Here is a 20,336-nt window from a genome sequence, read left to right as displayed (position 1 = left end):
GGTCAATTTGTCATGCTACTGCAGTTCCAGGATGTAAAAGCCTTGACATTTTCCTTGTCTTAAAGTCATTCAGTTGCCAATCTACTTATCGTCAATGCTCATCACAATCAGCTGATTCAGAGATGTTTGTGGTGTTAAGGGCCAGGGAAGCTGATGTGTGTGTGTGTGTGGTGTAGGGGAAAGGACAAAGGGGTCCATTGTCCCAGGCCCAGAATTTGGTTCTCATGACATTGTATGTATTGGGTATGGGCATTCGGATGCATGTTTTCCCTGGGCCTGGCCAAAGTGGTCAACGGCCCTGTTTGGGAGCGTTTTTTTCTAAACCCGAGATTGACACATTTTATCATGTGTGACATTCTCCTCATATCCTTCTGGCCTACAGGTAGTAAGCAGAAGTGTAAGTATACATTTTACACATTTACACTATGTGGTATGTATCAGGGCTTGACATTAACTTTGTCACCCACTGGCCACTGTGGCTAGTGGTTTTCCAGAGTCTCTAGCCATTCAGGTATTCCACTAGCCACAGATTTTATTATGTTTTTTTTCTTTATCATGATGGTGTTAAAACCTCAAAAGATGAGGTGCTAAAGCAAGATGAGTGTATAGCTTTCTACATGGAAGTATATCAATCAAAAATATACTGAGTTACTGAGCTTTTTCTTGTACTTTTGTACTTTTACTTGTACTTGTACAATTGATACACAAGGGGCAAACAGCAGAATATAAGGTACTATGATGCGTATGTCATACCAAGGAATAAGCTGCCTGCCAAATTGGCTAGTGACCCTAAAATTATTACAAGCCGAAGCAAAGTTTTACCAGCATTTGGCTGATTTGCAGGTGCCAGTGTCAAGCCCTGGTATGTATAGTAATTTATCTGATAACGCATAAAGGGTAGAAAGTAGCACAAGGGTGAGAAGTGGTTGGGTTAATCGGACGTGTAAATGTTTAAACTACTGTACAGCTGGGCAGGGAAGAGAAACAGTGGGTCTACTGTAACTGAAGACTTTTATATATCTTGAAGTCATAACTTTCTCAACAAACCAGAGATAGACGCATCAACTGTCACCTCAATAGACACTATGGCTGCTCTTGTCTGCCTAACCATCAAATAAGGACAACTCACTGTTCAGAAGGGAATGCGATCTAGTCTGTAGAGATAGGGGTGGTTCAAGCTGGGAATGCTGGGGTAAGTAAGTACAATATCACTCAATGCAGTTAAGACCTTTTCAGTGAGTTTTCACACACAAGTACTTTTATTTCAGCAAATGTATAGTTCTACTTTGGACACAGAAGCAAAGCAACATAGCCTCCAGGCAGGGTTTCTATGTACTGTACATATTTGTATTATTCTGAAACATGCTAAACATGGTTCTTTTTGTTTAAGACTACAGACTTTTATTGACTTTCATTGTCGCTGTGCAGTGGCAACCAAACTAAACCAAAAATATGCTTTCATTACTCCAACACAAGAAGTAGGCTACTGTTCTACAAACGTTTGTAGTTACCGTACAGATACCTCAGACACCTTTTGAGGTCTGCTCAATGGGGTACCTAAGTTTCCACACCTTCCGGTCCGCTCATGGGGCATGGGAGTCAAAAAATCTGACTGGGCTCTAATGGACTGATCAAACCTATTTTCAGATTCAGTTAAGATACAGTAGAAGTCAGTGTTCTGCTGTGTAGGGTTCTACATTCCCTGTGGCACACAGAGAAACAGATGCAGATTCAGATGTCAAAACCAAGTAAGTGGACGTATGTCTCTCTGTGTACAATATGTCTTGTTACAAAAATGTTCTCAGAAGCCTGCGTCTGATCACAATTTTAAACCATGTAAAAGTTTGAGGGTATGTGTTTTTGATTAATCACAGAAAGAAATAGTGTGCATTGCATACAATTAGGACGCCCTGACCAGCACTCATTTTTCTGCCTTGTCTGCGTCTGTGTCTTTACAGCCCATCCAGTACTTGGCGATGTTTCTGGGGTAGGGAGGGTTCACATAGTCGATGCGCTTGGTCTGGAGATCCATCCTGTAGTATTTGTCTATAAGGGAAAAAATAAGCAAGAGCAATCAGGCACTACGACTAGTTACATTTGCCTCTATTTAGCAATTTTGTGTAATTCTTAGGTAGTGTTTCTCAACGGGGGGCTCTACGGTCTCCCAGTGTTTGCTGGGGAGCCTTAGGGAGGCATTGAGAAGCATACAGCTGAGAGGGGGAGGTTCCTAGTTGCCATTAGTCTATTTTATTTTTTAACATAAAGGGGGGCGTTGTGAGGCTTATGATGAGGTCAAGGGGATGTTGGGAGTAAATGATGAGGTCAAGGAGGCATTTACTTTTTTAAAAAATGTCTGTTCTAAGGTAACTAATTAGCTGGCTGTCTGGTAACAAGACCAGTGCCTTCCCAGAACACAACATGGCACACAGCGCCTCAGCCATAACATGGCTATTCCAAAGAGTGCATGCATCAGCCAGGTCAAGTCGAAAACTTGTCTGGATCAAAAATTCCCATGTGGAACTGGCAGCACCAGGCATAGCAGTGCAGCTAACATTATTAATTAATTCATTAAATAAATACAAGACTGTCATTAGCTGTGGTTGTATGACCTGGCACCTGCTAAACTACACACAGTACCTTTCTTGAAGAAGTAGACGTTCTGAGCGGGCATGGGGTTGTCATGCACCTCCACCTCGATGTCTGTGATCTCCACGGGGTCCGTCGGCTCATACAGGTAGTCCCACAGGGACAAGGAGGGCCGTCTGCCGCGATCCTTCTTCTTATCAGTCGCACCGAAATACCTAAACGCAAACAATCGCCATGAGAATAAAATGAGAGCATACATTGAATTGTGACTGCACTTCATTCCTCAACTTGCTGGTGCATCACAGTGTGACAGATGTCAATTGTAGAGAGAGGGTGCAGTAGTGCAGCTTAACATTTTAACTCTTGGGACTCTTAACTCTAAATTTCAATGTTTACAATTACATCATCATCTTCAGTCAGGTGTTTGCGCCTAGTAAATGGTTAAAACTTTAAGCTGTAGTGTTCTTCAGCTTCTATCTTCAAAAACAGAAGAGAATACAGTATATCTGTGTGTGTCGATGTGCGGGATGTACGTGTGTGTGTGTGTGTGTGTGTGTGTGTGTGTGTGTGTGTGTGTGTGTGTGTGTGTGTGTGTGCGCATGCGTGTGTGTGTGTGTGCGCGTGCGCATGTGCGTGCACATTCCACCTGTGCACTGCATTCTCTTTACCTCTCTTCATAATCCAAGCCGTAGTCCTCCCAGAAGAGTGAGCGTGCTTGGCGGGCGCTAGAGCGGCTCTTCCTGGCCTTGTTCCTGCCCCTGCCCCGGCTGCGTTTCCTGCTGCCCGCGGCGGAGGGGGCGTCGGTTGGCTTGGGCATCACGTAGAGGCGTCCCAGCATGGCGGCGTCCACCGGGGCCTTGATGCCATGCCAGTCCTTGGAGATGAAGCGCGGGCCCTTCTTGTGGCCCTCATCTGGTGTGGACGGGAAACATTTTCAATATGGTAGCCACCAAGATCATTTTAACCTGGTTCTCACGCGATGGTTGGAACATTGTCAATCGCTTAGCTCTGGAAAGGCATGGGTGTGTTCAAAACAGCTGGAACCTGATTGGAGAATTCACTTGGCTTTTTCACCTACCACCTACTATTTCAACCACTGACTTGTATATTCCCCACCCCGCGATTCTGATTGGACAGGGTGTGAAATGTCTGATTCCATTCGGGCTCGTCTAAGATCTCCAGATCCTCGTGCGAGTTGAGCGGAAATGCATGAAGGGTCTGCGTGAGAGCCAGGCTAAAATTTTTCATAAGAGTAGGAAAATCCCATCCCACCACGGTGCAAGACAAAGGTGTAACTGACTGTAGAAAGAGTAGAAGTCTGCACACTGTAGCTCCACTGTGACGGTTTATTCAGGTCATACAATGTTTCGAAACATTGTATGACCTGAATAAACCTTCAAAGTGGAGCTACAGTGTGCAGACCAGGGCTTGACACTGGCACCTCCAACCGGTCAAATGCTGGTAAAACTTGGCTGTGGCTGGTAACACTTTCAGTGTCACTAGCCAATTTGGCAGGTAGCTTATCCTATGGTATGACATATCAGAATAGCGCATATTCTGCACTTTGCACCTTGTGTCAATTGTTTGACTTAAAGGTCAAGAAAAAGCTCAGGTACTCAGTTTCTATTTGTTTGTTTTATTTCCATGTGGAAAACCATGCACTCATCTTCTTGCTTTAAGCACCTCATCTTCTGAGGTTTAAAGTACAGCGTCATGATAAAAAAATAATAATCTAATTTGTGGCTAGTACAATAGCTGGATGGCTAGTGACTCGGGAAAACCACTAGCCACAGTGGCCAGCAAGCGATGTAGTTAATGTCAAGCCCTGGTGCAGACTTCTACTCCCATCTTTCTACAACCACCAAGATGAATCATTGCTTTGGGTATTGTGTGCACATGTAAAAGTGCCTTTTCGCAGGTGCCAAACAATTTTGTCAGACAGTTGAAAAAGGTAGGTCAGCACACTGTTGCCAAAAGAGCTCCAAAAACAAGCAACTTTTTGATCACCCCGGGTTTGATTTTGATCCAGGGTGATTGAAGCGTTGCTTGTTTTAATTAAGTAAAGTTTATTTTTGGAGCCCATTTGGCAACGTGCAGACCTAACTTTTCAAACAAGATAAATCATACCATGTCTGGTCTCCTAAATGTGCATGACTTTCCACTGAACTCCATTCATTCTCCTACCGTAGTCTCCTAAAGGGGCGTGGTGGCAAGGGACAACCAGGTTATTAGCTGGCCCAATGATCACTTGGTTGAATTGGGATGGTACAAAACATGGTATTTGGAATATTTGGGACTGGATTATAAACTAGTGACTCCAGGGTTCTGGAAGTGCAGTAGTTACACTGAAGCCTAAAGGGAAAGACTTAAAAGAAATGCCAATGAAACGACACTCTAAATTAAATAAGGATCCAAAGTGCAGTATAGCTTCACTTACAACCATTTAGTGCTCCACTATGTGTTCCAACCCTAGACATAGAATGGAGTGCAGAAATGCCTGCCTACACACACACACACACACACACACACACACACACACACACACACTACAAAACACTGGTCATTCTTACAGCCTTGGAAGAGGAGTTCCAGCAGCTCATCCCAGGGGTTCAGGCAGTAGGTGTCAGTGTACTGGGTGAAGAGCCGCGAGGGGGAGGCCTTGGTCATCTGTACACACTCCTCGTGCGTCGGCTGGTGCTGGAACTCATACTGGTAGTACTGGTCACCTGGGGGAGGACGAGACACACACCTGCTGGTGACCAACCAATGACAACACACCTGCTGGTGACCAGCCAATGAGAAAACAGTTGCTGGTGACCAACCAATGAGAATACAGCTGCTGGTGACCAGCCAATGAGAAAACAGTTGCTGGTGACCAACTGATGAAAACACAGCTGCTGGTGACCAGCCAATGGGAAAACTTTAAGAACGCTGCTAGTGGACGCCAACAACAAAGAGCACTAATGTTTAAAAAAAGAACACTGCTAGTGGCAACCAAGAAAATGGCTGATCTAGCAAACAGGGGCAGAAAAGGGGAAAATAGCTGCAACATTAGTAAGCAAGAACACTGGTTGCCAAGAAATCTGCCCCTCGTGACCAAGAAGACTGGTTTCCAAGAACACTCCAACTGGTTATCAAGAACACTCATACTGATTATCAAGAACACTGCCACTGGTTACCAAGAATACTATTAGATACCAAGAAAAATGCCACTGGTTACCAAGCACCAGTATTAGGAACAAATGGTTACTGAAAATGAATCCTCTAAGGGCAGTAGCGGACACATGGTCTGTCTTAAGTCTTGTCTGTTGTACTGCCTTACTTGTTTATTGTAAGTCACATTCGCTCATTGTTCACAATGAACATCTCTCCTGTGGAGACAATTAAGGTTCGTTTTATCTTTAAATGATCTTACAAGAAAGTGTATAGTCCCTCCAAACCACCTACACTGCTACAGTATGTCCTCTTCTGTTACCACCGGAGGTTTTAATCCTGTTTTCAGACAGTTAAAACCTGCACTATACATTTTCCATTAACGCAGGTGACTTTACTGTGTAGTGTTCCTGCGACCTGGTGGCTAAATTAAATTACGATGCGGGTCCCCCTCTCTCATACCTGGAATTGACACCTCTCTTTACCACAGCTGTTTCAAGTTAGCCAGGCCGTGCCCTCCTAGAGACGCAACAGCTTAGCGTTGCTACCAGTCAGGTCAAGAGCAATGCAAGTACTTTCTGAGTTCCCTCCTCCCACTTTATTGGGAAGCAAACAATCATTAGCAAACCAAGGGAGGCCATTTGGGAAATGCCGTTTGGGAAATGTTAATTGTTATGCTCTTGGTCAGACCAAGTCTCGAAGAGATTTGAAAGTCGATGATAATCAGGCTAGTTCCAAGTCCCTCTCACCTTTGAAGAAGTAGACCTTCTCTTTGCCTTTGTGTCCAGGGGCAGGAATGGAGAATGCGGCGTCCACATCACTTGGGATCTTGACGAATCCCACCGATATGTCCCTGGGGTAGTCATCATCCAGCACATCCCCATCAAAACGCCAGTACTTGTTGCCCTATGGAACACAATGTCCATTAAAGATTTAAACACATTGTTGGTAACAGTTGGTAACACTTTAGAATAACTACCCCTAAAAAGCCTTAGAAACACTTAATTAACATTTATTAATGAACAAAAATGTTACAAATGTTTGTAAATAAGAACCAAATTATGACTGCACAGTGGAGTGGGAGTCAACTTCTACTGTATGAGTTTTACGGGTGTTTGCCTGCCGAATATTTCTATATCCAGTGGTTTCGTGTCTTCTGGTCTTAGGAGGAGAAACTTTCAGGACTGATGTGACTGCTGTGCCTGCCCTGTTAACAAAGTATTTCTTGCTCATTTACAAACATTTGTCAATGTTTTGTTAATAATTACTTAGTTAATTATTTGTTAACTGCTTCTAAGGCTTTTTAGTTATTCTAAACTGTTACTGAACACTTTGTTTTAATATTCCTCTTTTAGGGCATCTACTACATGCCCTCTTATCTATTTTCACCATATGGTACAGTGTGAGGACATTAAGTATAAACCGTCATCAAGTCCTGATGAATGTAATATGTTCCTTAAAAATAAACCATAACACAAACGCACTCTTTTTCTTGCATTTCCTGATAGATGTGTCAAGTATGATAGGTAGCAGGCTTCACTCAGGTTTCTTGATAACTTTTAAGTGTGCTGGCCCAAATAAATACTTAGAATCAAAGAAAAGGGCGGCGCACCTTGCATCATTTTTTTTCTTTATTTTTGTGCACATATATACTGCTAGATGTGTCAGCAATGCCCACTGAAAACGTCTCACTGCAAAGGACACAAACACTTATGATGCTACATGTTCCTACACCTTGCCAGACTACTGGACAAATACAACATTTACCTTGAAGATGTATGTCTTCCCCTGACAGTTGATGCGTGTGAAGGCTGCATCGATGGGGCCTGATATCCCCCACACATCCTTGATGAGCTTGGGGTAACCAGGCTTCACTGCCCTATCATCCAATTCGAAGAAGTAGTCACCTGGAATACAGACGTCCAAGAAGTAATGAATATTTACTGTATCTTATTGTACTGCAAACTTGTACTGTGCGTAGATGTCCACAGCACACACTGAATAACTGAGCAGCTGCACAGTAACACACAAACCAAACAAACACATTGCAACATAACGACAAACCAATCCAATTCAACTTACATAAGAGGACTTATGGCAACAGTACCAGTTACAGATGTGAAGAGAACATTAGTCAGAGTCACATGCATAGAACACACACACACACACACACACACACACACACACACACACTTGACCTGACCTCTGAAGGCGTAGAGAGAGCCATTCTTGGACTCCATGAAAGCATCAAAGGTGCGGCCACTGCATGGGACAGCATCCGGGTCGGGTGGAGGGGTGGGGGCATGTGTGGTGGTGGTGGGGGGGTCTGTGGTTGGGGGCAGGGTGAAGTCGGGATCAATGGTGGTTGGAGGGAGGGTGGTTGGAGGGAGGGTGGTTGTAGAGGGCTCGACTGTGGTAACAGCGTTCTCTGGTGAGAGGGTGCCGTTGAATATCTCCTCAGGGGCCTCGAATGTGTCCCCACGCGCGACTTCAGAATAGGACCAGATGGCGGGAGAGATATTTTCATTTTTAGAGAGAGCGTTACATTTTTAGACAGAAAGAATTCATTTTTTTCTTCTATAAACATTTATCCTAAAAGCCGATATCATAAAAATCTGAAAATACCTTTGTTACGGCAGGTGGTGTCAAAATCCGCACAACAGCTCCCATAGTATTTGCACATGGCGTCACACTGGCATTTTTTGAGAGGATCAAAGCCGTTTTGACAGCGCAAGTAACAAGACTCTGTAAAAAATGAAATATGCATTATATATATATATCATAGTAAATTATATTACATTACACAATATATTATATTGTACATTATAAAGGGGCTATATTTGTTTTATCTGTTCAAATGCCAGGTTTCTGTGATGGAAATTATTTGTCTTTTTGTCCATTTTTTTACACCTTTTTCCATCTCCAATCCTAACTATTAACCTGTAAAAAGCGAGTGAAAAGCAACAATCTGTTGGCTGATCTGTGGAGGACTGTGTACAGGAGAACTTGCTATTTGTCAGATCTGGAGTGCCTTTGCAAAGAAGAGCGGGCTAATATGGCCACATCAAGATGTGCTGCAGTGTTAAACTAATACATTGTTGCAGAACCTTTGGATTTTATTATAAGGGTGTGAATATTTATGCAACCATAAACTGAATTGGTTTTTTTTCAACTTTCATTGTTTTTCCTTAAAAACTTGCATTGTACAGGTTATAGTTTCTATTAAATGTGGGAAATGATTTGTCTTGTCATTTTTATATCACAAAACCTGACATTTGAAAAGGGGTGTGTAGGCTTTTTATACACATTATACCAAATACCCTATACCAAAATGTATCTAACAATATTAACCATGCAAACTTGACAAGGCATATCAAAGCTATCCAGAGATTGTGGACACTCAACACTTACACATGCTGACACACAAAAGAACAAGGCAAAAGCACTCACCCTCTGCAGCAAATACAGTAACCACAAAAAGCGCTAGCAACACCGCAAATAATTTCATTTTTGCATGGATCCCAGGGAGAAAACAGAGAAACGAATAGAACTGGCTACGAACTAGGCTTGAGGGGAAGATCAAGTTGTAGCAGACCGACCAGCTGGATCAATAGCTCCAAAAGTCACTCTGCTTGTTTTGTTTGTTCAGGGTCCTTTCGTCTACAACAGCTGATCAATAACTCCTCAGAACTTTGTTTTGAAATATCTTAAAGGACCACTTGCTAAAACGGTGTAATGCAAAATTTGTTTCATTATAGGTCTAACTCTACGAACAAACGTAATGTGTTCACCCAATTCTGCACACCAGCAGACTGAGTGATGTATTGTAGGTTGGATGGGAATCATGCCATGGCTCTGGAAAAATAAACAGACTAAGGGGGGTATAGATTTTCTCTCCCTCTCCCATCAACTGACCTCAAAGAAATCGTTTCTAACTGGATGTCAACATGGTACTTTATGACCCATCAGCCTTTGTTGTGCGTTTACGCATTTCAAATACAGTAAATAGGTGTGCTGCTGAAATTGTAATTCATACCGCAAAAGTAAAATATACTGAAGTTTTACTGTTCTATTAAATGTGTGTGAAAAACCATTTCCCATTGAACCCAAAAAAAACATTTGGTCTGTCCTTGAGGAAAAAAAAGATTCAGTGTTGATCTAGCATGTTCGTCATATGCCAGTATGAAGTTTTTTTTTTTTTCAGTGAAGTACTGGTATATTAATAAGGGCATATTTTGCAAAACCACAAGGGCTACAGCAACAAATGTAACAAAAAGGACGTGCTGCATCACACATTTTTATTTTGTTTTTGATTACATACAAAACAGATCTCATTTGCAGATGCTGTTAATTATGTCTCTGGGGTTCAGGGGTGTGTACGGCAGCTCCAGCTGTGCGTTCCTCTCGTCAATGGCGTCCGAAAGCACCTTCAGGTCAGACCGGAAGGCCTCGATAACCTTCAGAGGGGCTTCCTCTCCAAACAATTGCTCGGGAAAGTGGCCCAGCGGGTACTGTGGAGAAGAGGAGCCCAGTCAAGTGTTTCATTTAGACGCGCACGCATGCACGGACTACAATTTTAAATGGACACCATACACAGCTCACATCATACAGCACTTTTTAAAGGGATTCTAACATTATAGCTTAAACAGACTTACAACATCCGAGTAATCCTCGCTAGAGTGTTTCAGGACTGCAATGGGCATTGCTGTGCTGCCCTTGTCCGGTAAGGCCTCCAGGATCTGCTCCATGGTCGCATGACCCTTCTCAGTTGGAGGAGGCCGTCTCAGTGCAAAAGGAGCGTTGGGCATCCAGCCACCAAATTCAAACTAGAGGAGAGAGGGAGAGGGGAGAGCCACACATGTGAACAAGAGGGAAATATAGAAAGAAACAGAACACACATTAGAGAATAAGGAGGGGAACACCACAAGTATAAAGATGGCAAATGCGCATATGACCACGAGATGCCGTGTAGCCTTTTGGCATGGCCCAACCGTGGGTGCCGCCATCTTGGCCCAGTATCCTATGCATTTCATAAATGTTTCACCGCCACCTTATACCGTCTAAACACTAAACATATTGTATTGTTTACATGGCAGCAAAATAACTTGCGGCATTCTTTCCAATACAAAGTAGTGGTCACCATGCAATGGCATCTAGTGTTCATATCTATTGAAAGATGAAAATCGGTGGCCATATTGGAAAGGTACCTTTGCATTTTGCACGGCTGCGTGTTGAGCAGTTATAGTGAAGATCACCATGGTGACAAACTTAACAACCTCTGGCGGAGTCGTGAAAAACTGTGGAATTCCTGGAAGATGACAGTAAACCCAAGCACAATTTATTTTTCAGTCAGTGATTCCCATTTGATTGAGTCATGCTACTGTTAACTATGGGGCAAAACTGCAAATGTTGAAGCAGACATTCACATTACACTTATGCGATGGGATATACAGTGGGTATTCAGGTACAGGATAGTCATAACACTACGAGGAAGTACATTAGTTATGAATGTAACCGTAGCGGGCCCCCCCAACACCATTCTTGTCAGCGCGAGTAAAGAATTTGTTGAATTGGTTATACGTCCTACGATCTTGGTCTACCATATTGAAAAATCTTTAGCCATGGCTGCCCCATACACACCGGTTTGATTATTGCCCAAAAATCCCTTGGTGAAAATCTCACTGATCCAGTTCTGCAGTTCTGCATCTTCAACAACAGAGTCATTGGACGTGTAGTAATGAGTCAGGACCCCATCAACATACCTTTAGATAAAACATTAAAGCACATGTCTAGGTTGGAAGTGATCTGGTCACAAAAGTTGTTTCAAAAGCTCAAAAATGTCAAACCAATAAAGTGATATACCAAAAGAAAAATACAAACATTTGCATACCACTACTATACTTTTAACTGCTGTGTAGGTAGCCAAGTTATACTGTACTTGTTTATGATGTTAAACACTTTGAGGCCATCGTCCCTGTAATAGTAGTTGGGCACGGTCTGCAAGCCTCTTACAAAGATGTTACAAGGCAGGCAGAGGGTGCCGTAGGTCAGGGAGGCCGTGGCCCGCTTCAGCAACTCGGTCCTTGTCTCATCTCCAACAGTTGAATACTAAAAATCAAAAGACCACGAAATCACTCAAGTTAATAGCAATATGACAAGGCCAGTTTCAGGCTAGTGCTTTTCCCCTATGCCACCCACCCCATTACAAATGTTTTTTTTTTTAAAAAAGGAATGGGGCAGCTGTCAAGCTCTTGACAGAGAAAGGTCTTGCTTCTTTTTCTGACTGCATCTCATTCAAAATAAAAACAATTGAGCTCAACTTATCAAACACCACTTTTTCAATAGCTCACTGCTCAACAGGAACTGGAACACTAATCCATCAACTGTTAAATCTTGACATCCAGCAAACAAGTGCTTGAGAACTTATCTCCAAACCCTAGCAATGGGCAAAATAAAACATCACTGTGCCATAATGTAGAATCTAACACTGTGCGGTCCAGTTCTGTTCTCGATTGTGATTGGCTGATAGCTGTGGTCAATCGAGCGTAAACCTACAACTTTCACATGAAAATTCTATGCGCATCCAAGTTAGACCCAGCGCATCTACGTCGGTAATGAGAATATGTTCCAGTTGGATTTGCAATCACACTGATACCCCAACCACAGATGGTGCAAAGACATTTCATTCCAACGGTGTTTTAGCACCCCTTGCTGAGTTTTTGTAGCGAAGTGTTTTCTGGCGTCGCGACGCACGCACGCCGAGTAACATTGCCGGGGTAACAACAATCACTTCCTCAACTTGTCAACTCGTCGCGGATGAAATTAATTGTCATTAAAGCGTTTTTAAAGAAATTTGGACAGTGTTACACTTGAGTCCGTGGGTTACGCTCTATTGATAACGGGCAAGGGGACGTTTACAGCACACAGCGCTGCTTAATTAAGGGCTGTTTCAGTCTGAGCACTCATCCAACAGGCACCATAAGTCCTGGCTGGCCCCTTTTCACATAACGAAATGCAGAGGCCAAAGTTCTATTGTGCATCGTGTGCCATTTGATCACAATCAAAAAGGTTGACTTCATCTGCAGTGACATTGGAGCAGGAGTCACCAACAAGGTTTTAGCCACAGAATTCTCTTTTTTTAATGCAATCCTCTCAATAAGCATAACAATAATAAAATGCAGACAATCATTTGTTCAAAGTGTGATTTGAAAAGCATGTCGAGGAATCGGTAGGTTGGAGACCCTATACTTACCTTGCCCAGATGCCCACCTTCATTCATCACCATACTTCGGCCGATGACATTGACCGCGAGGTTATATCTGGTGTGGGGGATGAGGAGCTAAATGACAACACGGGAGAAATTAATTTATGGTCCAGTCCTACAGAAATGCTTCCTTCAAATTGACCATCATATGACTGGTTCATACTGCACCAGACGCTTTCAAACACTGAACATAGCAATGCAGTTGAAGCAGCTGCATCCAGTGGCACAACCATGTGTAGATGCCACTGTTAAAATAACGTGGATTCATACAAAATGTCATGACCCATGACCACACACTTGCCTTATAGAGCGGGTGCGTGGATGGAAGGTTCCTCAAAGTGGCCATGGAGAACACTTCACCCAGGAGGTAAGTCCTCAACCAGAGGGTGACCATTAGGTGCACGCTGTCAGCGAGGCGGACGAACGTCTTGGCCAGGAGCCAGTCATACTTGCCGTCAGTGGGGAGGAAGATGGGGCTCTGCTTCAGCTCTCCCTTCACACACGCATCTGGAACGGTGACTTCCTGTGTGAGCTACGCACACACAAACACAATGCATAGAATAACGAGTCATTGGCTGGCGGACAAAATAATCATTTACAATCCAAAAAAGTAATACTATATATACACACAGACACTAAAGGTAGCCTAATCTAACCACACCTTCATACCATTTCCATTCGTACACAGCGCCTTGAACAGCTAAATAGAAACTGGTTGGAGGAAGAGTGAACCGTGTTGAAATTTGTGCATTTGATTTATTCAAGTGCTAATGTTCTAGCATAATCTGGTCAATGCTCATCCTCCACCCCTCCCATTTGTTGATTCGTCATGTTGCCTAGAGACACAGGCAATCGGATGATCCACAAGCAGGGTACCTCAGCCATGGAGGAGGACGGGGGAGTGCACATGTTAATTACCTCCCACACCTCCCAAGGCAAACCTTAGGTTACAAGCCTGACACCTGATTAGATTATTTTACCCATAACTGATTGATTAGTGTACCTGAATGGCAATGGGCATCATCTGGCCCTTAGGGTTGGCGTAGAGCAAGACCAGAGGAGCAGCAAGGTAAGTCTGCTCGTCATGGACTATGTTTCCCACAAGTCCATCCAATATCCTGTAGTCAACCAGGAAGATGTTCCCATCCTACAGGGGGCACATTGACAATACACACCATCAGAATAATAATAACCGCCAAAAGACTCCACCACAAGAGGTACCGCCACCGCAAAAAAGAACCCTCCATATGTGATCCACTGAGGTTGATACCAGTCAACCCCCAAATCAGTGTGACAAACATTGACATACCTGGAACACTGTTTGGAAACAAACCTTATTTGCATTTGTTTTTAAATTTTTAATCAGCCCACTTGCCTTGCTGTATAGAATAAGGCTTTCATGAGTCATGTTTTATGCATTGTAAAAATTCACAAAGAACATTGAGAACAAAATGGTGCAACTCAATCCCAAGTCATGCTCTATGCCAGTAACCAAAGCATGCTACTTTCACTCTGGACTCTAGAGGGCACCACTATAGGGAATAAATCGATGCACTTCACATCCCATGTATGGCACGGTGCTGTGCTGCTAACCTACTTTACCTTCATCTCCTGTTCCAAGGTGCTTCCCCCCATGGAATCCCTGACCATCTCCTCGGTGACGGGAAAGTTCTTGGGCAGCTCGGAGCAGCGCTGGATCACCATGGGGTTGAAGCCGTTCAGGAACTGGTAGCCAAAGAATGAGTCTTCTGCCCAGTGCTCCTTCACATATTCTACAAAAACACAGATCTTGATTTACAGTATTGAATATATCTTTTAATGGAAGATGCTATCTGTGTCTGTGGCATTTAGTGGCGGTTTGCCTGCAATGTGCTGAACCTCCACCAGTCTCTTAAAGTGGCGTACACCCTACATCCATGCATTCTGGAAAATAATCCATACGAATAGTCTCTACCTCAAACATCAGTTGCATCACGCTATACTGAAATCAGCTGACAGCTCTAGGGAGTGTAGCCAATACCCTGCAATAGCTGCAGGCCGCTTTGGATGTGCAGTTAAGCTACTCAAGGCTACTTCAGCAAGATAGCCTTATTGGTGGGATTAGGGTGGGATTAGAACCTAGAACTCCGTCTCTGATCCAGGACTCCCAAACTATTAAGGCACGGCTGCTCCCAGGTCAAGTCATTCAAATAAGTTCCATGTTATGCTCTTCCAACACAGTAACTCAGATGAGCCAATTCACATTAAAAATGGTGTAGATGACGCCGATTCAAGATATTCTGTCTCAGACTACATATGCAACACACACGGAGTACAGAGTACCATAGATTTGGCTTCTTGCCCCCGGCATGAGGTGCTCCAGTCCTGAGAATTTATGGTCCCACTGTTCCGTAGAGGTCAACAAGTGTTTTATTGTCTCTTCGGCATGCCTGCAGATCAAGGAGAAGGGGGTTGAGACAACCAACAGCAATTCATTTTATAACATTTTCAAACAAACAAGTGTACTACATATACACTGAAACAAGTATTCATATTGAACCAAGTGTACTATACACTATACTGCTACTCCACTATGCCACCTTCATGTTTCATGTTGCAGTCAGGGGTAAGCGGTTAGGGCATCAGACTTGTAGCCCAAAGGTTGCCGGTGCGACTCCCAGTCCCAACTGAGCATGGTACCGTCCTGCCGCACTGCTCCCTTGGGTGCTCCCTGGGGGCTGCCCCCATGCACGGGTGAGGCATAAATGCAATTTTGTTCTGTGCAGTGTGCAGTGTACACTCTGTGCTGTCGAGTGTTGTGTCACAATGACATTGGGAGTTGGAGTTTCCCAGTTGGGCTTTCACTGCACTTCCCTTCACACCTCATTGAACACTAAAATGTGACTACAGCTGTACAGGAGGGGAATCTTACTGTATAGCAGAGGCATGATCCTTAGCCATCTTGGCGCTGTACTGGACATCTTTGGGAAGGTCATGGCTCTTTTCAGCAGCGACCGTCGCGGGTAGGCCATCTTCGTAGATTGACCACCTGTCCCACAAGCCGGTGAATGAATTTAAAGTAGTGTTAACATTGATCCCAGAGGTGGCCAATGTAAAAGTAGACGTAAATGTATGGTGAAAGTGCAACACTGGCACATGATATTACTGTACTGTAGGTGGACTGAGCTGAGCGGACCAGACCTGTATTTTTTTCGGGACTGTTCCAGCTCCATCCTCCTTTGCTTCTGCCCAATGGGGTTCACATCCTGGGACTCAAATATGGCTGAAAACACATAGACAATGTGGATGGTAAGACGGTGGCATTCTACAAAGGCTTTCCATTAGTAATGAACACTGCTGAACTGAGAAATTGATGGAAAAAGTGAAGATTTGCAGAGCTGAAGTAATCACTACAGTATGGAATGTGCCATATTAATCACTTGGGCCTTAAAAAATAATGCTAAAAGTCTTGTGATGTGGGACCAATGGGCCGTGGGGACAGAGACATGCTCCAGAGGTTTCATGCTACACCCGTCCCCATCAAATGAACTACAACTAAACAAATGCTTCATACCTGTGGCAGGCCGTAGAAATTGGGTTTGCTGGTGATTAACCCAGCGGTAGAAGGGAAAAAGCAACTCTTCACCCTCACACAACTGGACGGTGATCTTGTCACATAGCCAAGTGTCATCGATGCGCAGCAATGGCTGCGAGTGCAGCTCAATTGTGATGAGCTCTCCCAAAGGAGCAGAGAGGTTCACAGGAACCTGATATATCTGCAATAGAAAAAAAATCATTACTGCTTGTTGTATGAAGACACTCATTCATTCAGGGCAAGGAGGTTCCAGAGCTGGTAGGGATTGCTGGTTAACTTGTGGCAGCACACAGCAACCATCTTTGTGTGAGCACCCAAAGGAGCGGTCAGACACCTGTTGAACACATCTGAGAACATTCATGTATAGACATGAATATCCAAGTCCTTTTGGCCATGCCCTTCTTAATACAAAACAAGTAGCAAACATGGCTACTCTTTGAACACAAAAGGAGATGAGGAAACAGTGGAAGATCTGTAGGCCTACCCTTGAACTGTATTTTAGAACAAGAATTCTGCATATATCTACAGAAGGGAACGTATCAATCCAGCATACAAAGTCAAATCTGAACAACTGTAGGCCTACATGCACATTATTGAAATAAGAAAACCCAAGAATCCAGATCTACTCACCGACCCTCGCTCCAATCTGGTGTGCCTTGCGTTCAACTCGATAGGCTCGCTGACCAGACCGACCCCATGAAGGACGACACTGACAAGATTTCTAGTTCCTTCCCTTGACCCATCTCCAATGTACAGGGTCAGATTGTAATGCAGACATGTCGCTGCCGTGTTTGTTAAAATATCTGCGGTAAATTTCGTTTCAATTGGAACATGTTGATCATCATGATTCGCACTACTCGGCGACAAATGCAAACATAGTATAACTAAAATGTGCAGCGCGAGCATGTTGGAGAAGTGCAGCACGTAGGGAAGCCGTCTCATGCACTGTCCTCGGATGAAGACGTTTTTAAACCTGTTAGCTCTAATTGGCGCGATAATTTTCAGTTGATCTTAATCAAGTGGCAGATCGGCACACAATTTGATTGGAAATCGAAAACACGTGCGGTGTTTAAAATAGGCCTATGGTGATTTCAGTAGGCCTAGCCTACACAGTCTGCTGCTCATGCTCATGTCAAAAAGACACAAATAGAAAATAAATGGCAGAGTAATCTTTCCAAATTTCTAATTCTTAGGTAGGCTATATCTATAAGCCTAACTGTGATTTAAGGTCTGCTTTTATTTATGTAGGCCTTTTAAAATATATATATAAAAATATTGCATGATTGCTTGATTCATTTTTTTCATTTTTTTTAATCAAGCACTTTTGACTTCTACTTTTATTACTAATAGGCCTACTTGAAACTATGCAGTGTTGCTCCATCCACAATTTCGTTGCCTTCACTGACAATGACAATACACTTCTTGAACTTGAACTTAGTGCAATATTCTGTTTTGGTTAGGTAGGTATTAAATGGAATATATCACAGATGAAGAATCAAAATCTTCTGCACTGCAAATTATCTGAAATTATTATTATTTTTTTAAAATATGAAAATACCAATCTGCCTATGATAAAAACAGGGCAGACAGACATTATAGCAAATAATATTTTATTTCCAGGAACTGCATGAACAACAATGAAAAGCCCATGAGTTATATAGCGAGAAGACAACTTCACCCTAAATCCCTGGCCGTTTTTTTTTTTTAACTCTTTTATTTCTCTTTTATTCCCCCACAGGTAACATATCAACTTCATTACTGTCAATTAGTAACCAAGGAATACGAGACTGCGATTAGATAAATCATTGCCTTAGCTGTTTGTGATTTTTGATCGCAGCTGTACAATAGGCCTACTGCTGCTGGACGTCCATCAAAGGTTTCAGCCAGTCCCAACTGGTTAACCATTCATGGGGCCTATAGGCTATAATAGCCTACACAGTATGTGAAAACTGTAAATGGGTCACCCAAAAGAAAAGTACCAATCTTGTCAATCCGCCAAATAAGCAGCCACAGTTTGGCTTCTGCGAGGTGCAGTATTCAATGCTCAAAATTCCCAATCCTTCAATACGTAAGGGGGGTTAGGCTCCATTTGTTTGACGGGCTGTTTTACAGAGTGGACTGTGTCGTACGTCCTGCAGGTGACCTGCGTAAGAGGCAAATTGAGCATTGTTCTGCCTACGCTGTAAAAAATGAAGGCAACAATTTTGTAACATATTGGCAGAGGGGCAAGACTATTGCCACATCTGTCTGAAAACAATCCTGGATATTTCAAACTTAATCAACCTTTTTGCTTGTAGGCCTACGCAATGGTATCCTTCATTCATTGTCCAGGAAAGTTTTTTTTTTTCGGGACAGGTCATTAAAATCCTGGACAATCAGGAAAAACTTGGACAGGTAGCAACCAGTGTTAATTTCGTCAACCACGACGATGACGAAAATATTTCGTCAACGCCCCTTTTTCCCTTGACGATGACGAGACGATGACGCACTAAAAATTGTCTGAAGCAAATCAAAATATGACGAAAATAAAAAAATATTTTCGTCAAGGAGACTAAGACGAGACGAAATTTACAAGCCATGGACGAATGGACATTAAAAATATATAATTATTTATAATTAATTCGTAATTTGTAATTGCAATATAGTCCTAAGTGTCTTGAACATAGGTGATTGCGCTCACGCTGTGTTGCCTCGCGTGTATCTGCTGGCAGCCAGTGCATGGCGCGGCTCAGTCAGTAGTTCTGTAGCCTAGTAGTTCAGCGAGTCCATTTAAGTTGAGTTTAGGTCCTAAAACATTCCCAGAGAAAGAGAAAAAATAGCCGACGTTGAGGGAAGTGTTCATTTTGAAACATGTTCAACAACCCTCTTGTCAAAGACATGTGTTTCTGCAGTAGGTAATGACAGTCACGCCAATCCTCCTCTGATACTGTCATTCTAAACCTCCTCGAGCTTCCACTATTCTCCTTTTCACTTAGGCTGTCTTTGCCCAGCGTTCGTTGTCTGTTCTTTTTTGTAATGTTTGCTATATTTGTTGTTTAACCATATGAGTAGGCAGTTCGCAAGCAAATCATGAAGGTCGGATTTGTGAATTTATTTAAATCAGTCACCGCGGGAGCGCGCGCCAGCAGGGGGAAAGTTGGCCTGTCGAAAGTAACAGAGGCACGGCTACTGTAGCCTAGTTTTGAAAAGAATCAATGGATGGGCGATCGCTAAGGAGTTTTAAACTGTTGAGATTTGAAACTTGTTCTCGTCGAGAGCAACGCTAAAAGACCCAAGGAAGTCGACAGCATTTCCATGCGTCTTCAGCGTCTTCCTAAGTTCCAAAAACTCTTTTCAGGTCATGCGTATCGAACCTCGACATCCCCGACAAACAAAACAGCATTAGTGTTTAAATATTTGTATGTGCGTGTCCTTTCTATCGTCCAGTCTGCATACCCCTGCCTAACTATTTTTCCTGGGACTTTTGCAGGGCGTACGAAGTGTGCTCGCGCAATCTATTTAAGCCCATTCCACACAAGCCGCTCGAGTCATTATAGTTATCTGCTCGCATTGCCAATTGAAAACAAAAACCGCTAACTTGCATAGTCTAACATCAGCAGTATTTTATCTGACTCGTGGTCATCGGGAAGCCACTATCAGGGAGACTTCTTGAACTTCATGCAGACTAGGGATGTCTGGTCTTCCCACTGCCGGCAATTTGCAGGCTTAAATCACGCGGTCAGGTGAAGAAGAGCATGTAGCTTCCTCCGTGATCAAACT

The 20,336-nt window shown here is 43.2% G+C and overlaps 2 protein-coding genes across 2 annotated transcripts; both read right to left on the bottom strand.

The window, feature by feature from the left end:
- Positions 1-1,221: 1,221 nt before the first annotated feature.
- vtnb (vitronectin b) lies at positions 1,222-9,527 on the bottom strand. The gene is made up of 9 exons (XM_063203057.1): positions 9,190-9,527; positions 8,365-8,484; positions 7,943-8,227; positions 7,507-7,646; positions 6,489-6,645; positions 5,157-5,312; positions 3,255-3,498; positions 2,638-2,801; positions 1,222-2,046 (listed from the first exon to the last, which is right to left on the bottom strand). Exons 1-9 carry the CDS (start codon positions 9,245-9,247, stop codon positions 1,922-1,924), a joined length of 1,449 nt encoding a protein of 482 aa, XP_063059127.1. The 5' UTR covers positions 9,248-9,527; the 3' UTR covers positions 1,222-1,921.
- Positions 9,528-10,034: 507 nt separating this feature from the next.
- Positions 10,035-17,534, bottom strand: LOC134452597 (polyunsaturated fatty acid lipoxygenase ALOX15B-like). Its single transcript, XM_063203060.1, has 14 exons — positions 17,208-17,534; positions 16,557-16,758; positions 16,184-16,265; positions 15,915-16,031; positions 15,326-15,432; positions 14,606-14,775; positions 14,007-14,150; positions 13,305-13,535; positions 12,992-13,078; positions 11,678-11,847; positions 11,380-11,501; positions 10,947-11,047; positions 10,395-10,565; positions 10,035-10,250 (listed from the first exon to the last, which is right to left on the bottom strand). The coding sequence occupies exons 1-14, from the start codon at positions 17,517-17,519 to the stop codon at positions 10,071-10,073; spliced, it is 2,196 nt and encodes a 731-aa protein (XP_063059130.1). The 5' UTR covers positions 17,520-17,534; the 3' UTR covers positions 10,035-10,070.
- Between the last annotated feature and the right edge of the window lie 2,802 nt (positions 17,535-20,336).

This window comes from Engraulis encrasicolus, chromosome 7, assembly GCF_034702125.1.
Source record: "Engraulis encrasicolus isolate BLACKSEA-1 chromosome 7, IST_EnEncr_1.0, whole genome shotgun sequence".
Taxonomy (NCBI): domain Eukaryota; kingdom Metazoa; phylum Chordata; class Actinopteri; order Clupeiformes; family Engraulidae; genus Engraulis; species Engraulis encrasicolus.
The sequence above is the reverse complement of the archived record's forward strand: the minus strand, read 5'-3'. Positions and strand labels throughout refer to the sequence as shown.